Source organism: Cimex lectularius, unplaced genomic scaffold (assembly GCF_000648675.2).
Source record: "Cimex lectularius strain Harlan isolate CLEC.00 unplaced genomic scaffold, Clec_2.1 scaffold407, whole genome shotgun sequence".
Taxonomy (NCBI): Eukaryota; Metazoa; Arthropoda; class Insecta; order Hemiptera; family Cimicidae; genus Cimex; species Cimex lectularius.
In genome coordinates, this window is record NW_019392985.1 from 122,326 (window position 1) to 132,850 (window position 10,525).

Here is a 10,525-nt window from a genome sequence, read left to right on the forward strand (position 1 = left end):
CTGCATTTTTCCATAAATTATATAATACATGACTTGATTATTGTTGCGTAACGCTCAATGCCAGAATAGGCTGCGAGTAGTTATTAAGATATTCAATAAAGCCTTGAGCACAGCAGGGGACGTATTTACTCATTCCGGCATCCTGTCATTTGCTAGTGTAGCTTTGCCTGACGCGGGTCGAACGTAAGTTTCATTGATGTCTTTTTTTATTTAATAGATAAAATAAAAAAACTCGACAATTGGCATCGTTTCAAAAAATGTGAAGGTGAACAGGAAAAGGAACGATGGGTGGGCAAAAACATCTCGATGTATGAATACAATTCAAAATTGCTAATGAAACGACGAGTGTTAAATCTGTTTTTTTTTAATTTTTTAAATTTAATTTATTGGTATAATATATAGGTAGTGTTCCATTGACCATTCGAATTGCATAAATTGGGGATTGAATCTTGCCATTTTATTCTTTTCTTGGGCACTCCGATTTGACAATTAAACCTAGAGATTTCTGGTTTAAATGAAGATCGAACTCGCATATTGTATCTGAATTGTACAATACTTGGTGAGTGCCAGTCGACGGTTATCGCATTGAATAAACTGGCTATATTTAGCATGCGTGTTTTCTATGTCCTATATCTTTTGCCACTGTGAATGATTATAGTTCACAATCATTGTTTCTAAAATATGTCATATTAATGGAAATAAATTTGTTTACGAAAAATACTTTCATTTCAATGTGACACCCAATGCGGTTATTTTTCAATATACCAAATTAATAATTAATTTAGTAAATTCCTCATACAGTAATTGCATTGCTTACCTTGTTTTGCACCATTTAAATGAAGTTCACTTGCTTGCGAGATTATGCACGTCACTTACCATCCTATCCTATTAACCATCAAATCATAATAATATAAAGATGGCAAGTTATATATTAATAATACATATCAGCACATTATTTTAAATTATTGTAGAAAGTCATTATGATGAAGGGACGGGATGTAGGACTTAGGATCGGGGATGTGGTCCAATGAATGTTCTGGTGTTGAAACAACGCCAAGCTTTCGGTGTTTTATTTCACCTTCCTCAGGGCTTGATCCAAATTCTTCTTTTATCCTATTAGTTATTCAGATATCGTGAGATGCGGTCGGGTGTGATGTAGGTTTCAGAAAAACATTTTCTTTGTCGTGCCAACGTTTCGATCTTTTATTGAGATCATCTTCAGAGCCTGGGATTTACAAACAATGTTTACATTTAACAATTACATTTAGGATGCGGAAAAGTGAATTTATACAATGCAAAATATATTTTATATTCAAACAAAGTATTTCTACTCACTCAAAGTGTTTGTCTTTTGTGTAATTGTGCCATCCTAGCGTGTCGTGTTGAGAGTGCCAGTGAGATTGTGCTGTTTTATGTTTATATATGTTTGGTTTTTNCAAACATATATAAACATAAAACAGCACAATCTCACTGGCACTCTCAACACGACACGCTAGGATGGCACAATTACACAAAAGACAAACACTTTGAGTGAGTAGAAATACTTTGTTTGAATATAAAATATATTTTGCATTGTATAAATTCATTTTTCCGCTTCCTAAATGTAATTGTTAAATGTAAACATTGTTTGTAAATCCCAGGCTCTGAAGATGATCTCAATAAAAGATCGAAACGTTGGCACGACAAAGAAAATGTTTTTCTGAAACCTACATCACACCCGACCGCATCTCACGATATCTGAATAACTATCGATTAACGGTCATTAATCTCTACACATTTTTATCCTATTGTAGAAAGTCATTATGATTAAGAGACGAAAAACCCCTTTGATCAATGAGAAAAAGGTGATCGACCAGCTGTTATTCAACATTATGTTTGGCTCACCTTTACATCATTGATCAACTGGGTTTTTTGTCTCTTCATATGATCGAGGCCCTGAAGATGATCTCAAGAAAGATTGAAACGTTGGCACGATAAAGAAAATGTTTTTCTAAAACTTTGTATAATGTTGACCGACTCTTTGGGGAAGGAAGAAATCAAATTCGTTTTATGCCGGCTTGAGTTTTATGGAAATAAAAAATTACCTGTTTTTGGACTGGATGAAATATTAAATTATTTAGACAAGCAGAAAGATATGTATATATTTTATGCACGTCATTGCTTGATTTCGTAAACCGTGTGAGAAAACTTTTACTGATTCTTTTCATTTGAATTTTACATGAAAATACAACTAACTAATACTTCTTCAAGGAACTTTCGACTGAAGAAACTTCTGAGACACAACTTCTGAGACGACGGAAATCGAATTACCAGTGAAGGTACTGACGTGGGGTTTCAGATTTTGCTTAATTTTTTTTGATAATACAGAACTGTCTAAAATATTAGCTCATTCCTCCCAATGAGACCTAAAAGCAGATTACAAAAATATATATAAAACGTCTAAGTAAATTGAAAACCTTTTCTTGTAAAATACTTTAATATAGTTGTCTGACTTCGTCGTGCATGCATTAGAAGATTATTATATATATGTGTGAATTTATTCTGAGGGTAGCAAAATTATATACAGGGTTGATAAATAATTTTAAATACATAAAAAGTTACAATAACCAAAATATATTTTTTTGTATTTAAAAAATAATTCAAATTTACATTAAGCACTCTTTAAATTTCTAATATTTTTCCATGTTTGAAAAATATTTTAGTCTACTTTGCTCAGAATTCAGCTTTATTCTATTCGTGAGTGTTCCCCTTGTTCGAGAAGGGGGTGCGGGTGTGAACCTTTTATTTGATCCTTACCGATTTTCCTCGTTTGTATTTTTTGTATTTTATTTTATTTTTATTTATTTATTTTTTGTATTTTACTCGGTGGGTTGGTTTGTGAATCGCCTTTTAGCATTTCGTCATGTTCAGTGTGGCTTAATCGGACACACTGAAGATGGCGAAATGCCAAAAAGCTATTGACACATTGGAGATGGCGAAATACCGGAAGGCGTCTGACATACAAAGCCACAGTAAACTTTAAACATTTTTTTTTTTTACATCTCCGGTTATAATTTATTTACTGAAACAAGTTATGACTCATTAAATGTAGTTCTAAGATTCTAAATGCTTTAAATGTTTTCAATAGTTTCAGTTGGTTCAAAGTTATCGCAATTTTCATGATTTCCAAATGAAAAAATTTTGAAACAAAAAAAATATTGTTTAAAAAAACTGTATTTGGCATTTCAACTATGCCTCTTGTTAACAAAATTTGTTAGTCTACTTTTGGGTGTTGCTCGAGGCGACACATTAACACGCACGCTATGAACGTGTGTCCAGTGTTTTTCAACCTAGTACCACTAAAAGGTGTTTCATTAAAATCAATGTTTTCACGTTCGTACTTCTCCTTTTGAGATTGTCCACAATCATAAATAAATTTTCCAATAGAAACACAAATTAGGTTATATGACAAGACCTACAATAAAATCGGGATTTTTGTAAAAAAAATATATTTTCTTACCAAAATTATCAGACATTGAATTAAAAAAAACTTGATCTACACACAATATTTTAAATACAAACGTTAATAAAAAGCTAAATTTTACATTTTGATTTCATAATATATTTATATTTAAGTAGAATATTATTTTAATACCATTTTGTGGCCTATTGACCAAATAATTTTTTTTTATTAATTAATATTTTTTTGGAAGGTTTTGGTTGAAATGAAAAAGTAAGTACCGAGCGGGATTCGAACCTACGACCGTCGGCTAAATACGTTACTGCTTTACCACTTGAGCTATCGTGGCTTCGATCTACTCGGACACCAACTCCCCATTTTAACCTAGAAACCTTTCGAATTGTATTAATATTACAATCCACAATAGTCCAGGGCAATTGTTCAACTCTCATTTTATTTAGGCCTAGGAATATGTTTAATTCCAGAACAGTATTATCATTCTTTTTAGAATAATTTTAAAACTATAGCTCAAACAGGCAAGATTTCAAAGCTGTGAACAATCATGATTAATGAATCAAGAAAACTAGTACAATTTGACTTGAGATGTGGTGACAAAACGGAAGAAAATTATATCCATTTGTTCGTACGATAACATATCTAATCATTATAAAAGTAGTGTGGTCGTTTTAGATTATTTTTGGCTATCATTGCTGTTTTGGCCTATCAGACGAATTTCAGCTTCTCGCCGTCTGTGCCTTGTCGAGGCCTCACTCTGCTAGTACATCTGTTGACAGAATAACGGAGCACTATTATTTATTTTTGTTATATTAGACAGGATTACACACAAACCCAAATCTGAAAAAAAGAGAACAGCTAGGATAAACGGGCCAAAATAATTACAAATTACCAAACTATTATTTCATCACTAACCGAGCCCATGATGAAATCTCCCAATTAAAATGGTATTAGGTTATGGTACGTAAAGCCAATTCTAATCGTGGCTTAAATTTCGTCTTTATATTCTATCCTTATTTTCTTATTCTCGGTGACATATATAATTAGAATTGAGTAAAAAAAATTCAAGATCGTTGTTAAGCCTAGTTTGAATTGAATTAAATATTATTTTCCCTTAAAAAGCTCCTAAATTATTGTAAAAATTGAGCAAGTAAATACTTAGTTGTTGGTGATTTTAATACACAATTCTTGAAACATTGTGTAGATGTATGTTATTTTGATCTGATTGGATAGCACCCTAATTTTACAACTGTAGAGAAAATGTCAGAAATAAAGGAAGTTTAAAAAAACTAAGTTTCTTCGTGAAATTAAAAGAAAAATTTGTGCTCTTCATCTGGTCGGTTTCTGATGAGTTGCATGGATGACAAATAAAAACCACTACTTATTAATGATAATAAAATTTATGCATTCCATCACAATGAATATTTATCTGTAACTTAGTAGAATAGACGAGACCACCGGTCCATGAGTACAATTCTCTACTGACAACTGTTAAACTTTCTTTTCAATTCACCTTAATCCTGATACTTTATACTCCTTTAAGCGGCCCATAGACGATCAATATTATTGCATAATATTTTGGGTTTTGCAATTTAATTGATCGTGTGTAGACGATATTAAAAATTTGTGCAATACTGCATGATTGACGAAAAGTTGAAAATATATTGTACAACCTGGAACATATTGCACCCCCTGTTGGCATTATTGCGCAATATCAGTCATTTTGTGTAGTAAAACAAGTAGTAACAAAATATTGCCCAAACTTCAATATCGCCTTCAAACTATTCAAGTTCATTGCACAAACAAAATTTTGTACAATATTATTGAACGTTAAGGGGCAAGCGTCAAATTATTGTGCAATCTATATTGTACAATAATATTGACCGTCTATAGGCCGCTTAAGGTATACAGTGATAACAATGATCTTATTTTATATAGNTATCTATATATATATATATATATATATATATAAACAAAATGATTTAAATAAAGGCAGAAATGTAATTCAACGTTGTTTTTTGTAATACAATTATCACAACTACCCAACACTTAAGATAAGATAAGAAAGTTATATATTCACATAAATCTCTTCATTTTAAATGTGCAGCGTTAGCGTCCAGTTCGACTGTGTTATCGGAGAAGAATGGAGTTAGAGTGGATCGAGACGATTGTGAAGAAGCACGAGAAGGAGAAAAGTGTTGCTCGTGTCATGGCGAAGAAGTGCGAACCGGCCGTGAAGAAAGGCAACAACTATTGCAGTGATATAGTCCGGGCTAAGCTCGAAGTTGTCCTAGGATCGGGCAAAAAAACCACTAAATCTGTCATCTATAAGCAAATGCCGAATATTGGAACGCAACGAAAATTTATCGAGGAATATGGTATTTTCAAGACAGAAATAAACGTAAGTGGAAGATTATAATCCATTACTGCTTTGACTAACAAATTAATAGAAATTATGAAAGGTGGAGTGAGTGCGGTGTTCAATCCTTTTAAAAAGATAGTTCCTACTCGCAGTAAGATTTTTTACTGTGAGTAGGAACTATTTTTTCGAAAGGATTGAACACCGCACTCACTCCACCATTCATCATTTCTAATGAGTGGAAGATAATTGAATACAAATTGGATTGAATTTATGTGTGTAGATGTATATTCAAACGTTATGTCAAATGGAGTCTATTATGGAAGATTATAATGACACAGAAGAAAAGCTGTGGTGCGAGATGATTGGGCACCGGTGCTACGACTTACTAATTCTTGAGGATCTTAGCGTAAATATCTAAAGTTCTGATTTAGAAGGCGCTCTTTAGAAAGGAATTTTTGTAGGTGCAAAACTACTCCGTGATCGACAGAGTAAAGATGATGGACATGGATCACACCCTCCTGGCAGTCAGGTCCTTGGGAAAGTTTCACGCTGTGTCCAAAGCACTTCTGATGAAGGGGCTCGCGTCCCAAGATGTGATGCGTCCGCACATTTTATACAGCGATGAACGAGCTCTTAATTTAGCCTTCGTCGGTCCTTTAGAAACAATATCCGAAGTAATAGCAACCGACTGGGGTGTGGAATGGTAAGTTTAGCTTTGTATACAGATATTTTACAGAAAGATAGTCATTATTGTTAAACGATTTTAAATGTAAAAATCCATTTTTAAATGACATATCGAAAACTAAACCAGTCTCGGTATGTTAATGTAATCAGAAAATCATATAATGCAACTTTATTAAAAGCATTTTTAGCACACACAGCCAATAACGTCCAAATTAAATAAAAAAACTGGTAGTCTAGAGGTTAGGAAAATAAGAAGGAATAACCCAGCTCTTTTAATTTGTTTCAGTCATAATATGCAAGCTATATCGAATAAAGCTATCCAAATTATTAATCAAACTAGTTAAATGTGTAGTATGATAAATAAAGTAAAACACACACCCGATTGAAAGTGGCGAAATGACAAAACGTGTTTTACAGGCAAACATAATGAGGTATAATAACGACCAAAAAATAGTTGGTTGGTTGAAATGGATTAGATAGGCCCAGGATTTCATAAGCAAACTCATTAAATATTAACATTATTTTGTAATGACACTTATCGTTGGTCTTTACCATGAAAAAGGACAAAACACTTCCTTTAAGCTTGTTTTTGGCAAAACATTAGACTATTTTGTCAATGGAAATATGTTTAGTTGAATGCTGTCCTATCGGTCTAAAAGAATATAGGGAAATAAAGGCTAGCTGTCGTACCTTACTTTTTTATCTACCATACCTAGGTATGATATTTTTCTATACATCATATCTTTCCCAGCTAAACATTTTTTGTTAAGTTAGATGATTGACATTAAACGTTTTACTTAATCGATCTTGATTTTCGTACATGACTATATTTCTTTTCCTTGCTCATTTGGTTTAATGGGGATTTCTCTCTCTAGCATATAACATTTCGTCTATTGTGCCAATCTCTGCAAATAAATTTCTTGGAAGATTATTATTTCTTTTCTGAAGTAGCGTTTTTTCTCAGGAGGTTATCAAGTTCTGCGTGGAATCTATCTCAAGAACGGTTTTTCCAGGCACTACTTTTTATGGCAGTTGCATTGATATGTTTTATCCTCTCTCTACCCTTTTTAAATAATCGGCGTTGTTTGATGACAGTCGCATTATTTTAGGTGGCGCTTTAATAAAACTTGTTCTGTAAATATACGAGTTAGAGTTTTTAATTCCTTTCTGTAATGTGGGATTTCGTCATTCTCTCATATTTTGTTTTTGGGAATAGTCTTTTTGCTTATTTTTCCCTCTTAGTATTCGTTGTGTTGTTTAGTTATCCAAGATTCCAGTTCTTTTTTTAAAGATGCTATAGTTTATGGTACAAAATTGATTTGGGCCTATGAGTTGTTACGAGGCTCTTTTTTTAGCACGGCTGCTTTGCTGCCTGTAACTCACTCAAGGCTTCACTTTAACGTTACGCAGTCTAGGCAAGATTTGAGTTGATTTGGTAGACTTGGAGAAAGTTCAGAGCTATTTTTTATATTTTTTGTTTATTTCATGGCTTTCATTCAGATTGAATGATTCCAGGGGCTATGTGGTGTTCGAAATTAGGACACTTTATCCATGCCATACCATTATTTCCCATCTTCATTCAAGAACACCACGTTTAACTTCTTTTTCTTTCTTTTTGCAATCAACTCCTTTCTATATTTATTATAAATGGTTTCTCGAAATCTAGTGTTCGCTCTGATAAGGAAAGATTGTTTTAGTCATGTACATTATTTGTAAGTAGCACTTTATAAAGGTTTCCTTTCCAATGTCCGAAGTATTCTTATTTTCTCATATATCATTCATCGTTCTTTGAAGGATGTTAACATTTTCTAAGAAGAAGCACTATTCCTAGTTATATAACTTTTATGGAATGCTTTAATTCCTATATATGCAGGGTTAGAGCAGTTAGATTGAGATTTTTCATTTTATAATTAGACCCTTATCCTGGTACCAATTCTTCATGAATTTTAAGGCATTTTCCCTAAATGATCGAAGAGTGGTCGAATTTTCCTGTGATTATTATGACAATTTAATTTCAATATTTTCGTACGTCAGAGCTTTTTATGTTATGCTCAATACTAGAGCTGAAAATGCGGGAAATAAATTTATTTTTGGTTCAAAACTTCTAATGAGTACTCTTTCTTCAGGTCATCAATGGCAAAACGTTTGTCTACAGCAATTGGCAAAATCGTTGAAACTATGCTGGGTTTTAATGAAATTGACGAATCGAGATTGAACGTTATCAATCACGGCGATTGCTGGATGAACAACATTTTATTCAAATACGACAGTAGGAAAAATCCAGTCGGGCTGAAGTGAGTATCGTTTGCTTGAAAAAAAAATTCTAAAACACTGATGACACAAAACAACTTTGCATGCAATAAAATAGATAAAAACAATACAAAAATATGAACAACAAAATCATGAAAACATTATCAAATTTTAAGTTAAATCTCTTTCTGCAGGTTTGTCGATTTCCAAATGTCCCACTACAACACGTTCGCATTCGACTTGACGTACTTAGTGTACACCTCGGTACGGCCAGAAATCCGACGAAAGGATTATATGAAAATACTGGAAGCTTACCATGAATCGCTGGCATCAAACCTTACCAGATACGAAATTCTTGCGAATCAGATACCAAGCTTGAACGATGTCGTAACGGAGATGGAAAGACTGAGACCGTATGCGCTTTTTATATCATGCAGCCACTTGCCGATAATGATTGCGCCAGAAACGAATGCCTTTGATTTTAGTAAAGTAGGTGAGGACTTCTCAGATGCAAAAAATGGCTACAATATGTCGATATTCAACAACCCGTTTTATGTAGAAATGATGAAAACTGACCTTATGCATTTTAGCAACGCAGGCATATTGTAATATTGAAAATAATGGAATAATTGAATTGAACGTTTATTAAGGTCTATTTTTACTTTCCTAAGTGAAAAATAATAAATACAAAAATGCGAATTCTCCTCGAAAATAATCTTTTTGTGAGGACAATATATTTATATGACTTGCTTCAACAGACAAAGTTTGTTCACTTTCCACACGTCTTCTCTACTCACCCCTCATCAAACTCCCACATTCAACAATGCTTACAATTTCATTAGATTTAGTGGTCCGATTGACCAAATAACATCTTTCAAATAATTAATCTTTATGTAAGGTGTTGGTTGAGATAAAAAAAAAGAATCAAATAGATTACACGACATTTTAAAAATGGCAAAAAAGAGGGAAAATTCGATCGGAAAAAAGGTCGTGGGTTCGAATCCCCCTCGTGACACTGGCTTTCTTATCTCAACCAATACCTTACATAATGCTTATAAGATAACTTTTTTGTTCCGTTCAAACTCCATTCAAACAATGTGTCCAGAACTTTTTAAGAAACTATTAAAAATCAATATATAAAAAATTTCTTTTATTTTCGATTGTATTTGTGATCTTCAACTTTTCAGGTTAGATGTTACCTGTTCCATTTGAGGAGATCATTACGATTTGGTAAATTATGTGACGGTTCATTATAGGTTCCCTGAAAACCAGTATTTCGAGTGGCAAAATTTAACTAGGCTCTATGCACGTTAGAAGCAACATAATCAAAGGGGTTTTGAATTTGAGAAATTTCATGTTTATGTTCCTAGCTGTTGGCTATCAAGACTTGTTGACAGGTAGTATAAAAGGCTTGGAAAAATTTGTTTTCTTCTTTCTGTTTCTGGTCATTTATGGCTTTAAAACTTTTAAGAGTACAAGTGAGAATTTAACGTTTAAACTCTCTGGACATTCTGGGATTCCCTGTTCAGTACAACTCAAAAACGGGCGAAGAAAAAGAAGAAACAGAGCCCCGAGGAAAGTCCCGCATATCCGAAGTATTGTTAGTACTCCATTCCCTACAAGCAATCAATTTCAACTATTTCCTGTCACTGAGACGGCAAATACAAATAATACCGAAACAAAAGATATGAAACCTACTCCGATTTACATTAAAAACGTAACAATCCAACAAAATTTTTAGAAAACATAGGAAGTGTCCATTCTTCCATTATCAG

At 33.0% G+C, this 10,525-nt stretch overlaps 1 protein-coding gene across 3 annotated transcripts; it reads left to right on the forward strand.

The window, feature by feature from the left end:
- The first annotated feature begins 82 nt into the window (after nucleotides 1–82).
- LOC106671008 lies at nucleotides 83–9,462 on the forward strand. 3 transcript variants are annotated; one of them, XM_014401740.2, is made up of 6 exons: nucleotides 83–183; nucleotides 5,562–5,855; nucleotides 6,097–6,222; nucleotides 6,278–6,519; nucleotides 8,627–8,794; nucleotides 8,945–9,462. In XM_014401740.2, exons 2-6 carry the CDS (start codon nucleotides 5,598–5,600, stop codon nucleotides 9,357–9,359), a joined length of 1,209 nt encoding a protein of 402 aa, XP_014257226.1. In that variant the 5' UTR covers nucleotides 83–183; nucleotides 5,562–5,597; the 3' UTR covers nucleotides 9,360–9,462. The 3 variants fall into 3 exon arrangements, with proteins under 3 accessions (XP_014257226.1, XP_014257228.1, XP_014257227.1); XM_014401742.2 differs by lacking the exon at nucleotides 83–183 and adding an exon at nucleotides 1,513–1,530; XM_014401741.2 differs by lacking the exon at nucleotides 83–183 and adding an exon at nucleotides 2,300–2,318.
- The last annotated feature ends 1,063 nt before the right edge of the window (nucleotides 9,463–10,525 follow it).

Coding starts and splice junctions, on each gene's coding strand:
- LOC106671008 (XM_014401740.2), top strand. CDS start 5,598: ATGGAGTTAGAGTGGATCGAGACGATTGTGAAGAAGCACGAGAAGGAG. Junction 6,223..6,277: donor TAATTCTTGAGGATCTTAGC/GTAAATATCTAA, acceptor GAATTTTTGTAG/GTGCAAAACTACTCCGTGAT. Junction 6,520..8,626: donor ACCGACTGGGGTGTGGAATG/GTAAGTTTAGCT, acceptor CTCTTTCTTCAG/GTCATCAATGGCAAAACGTT.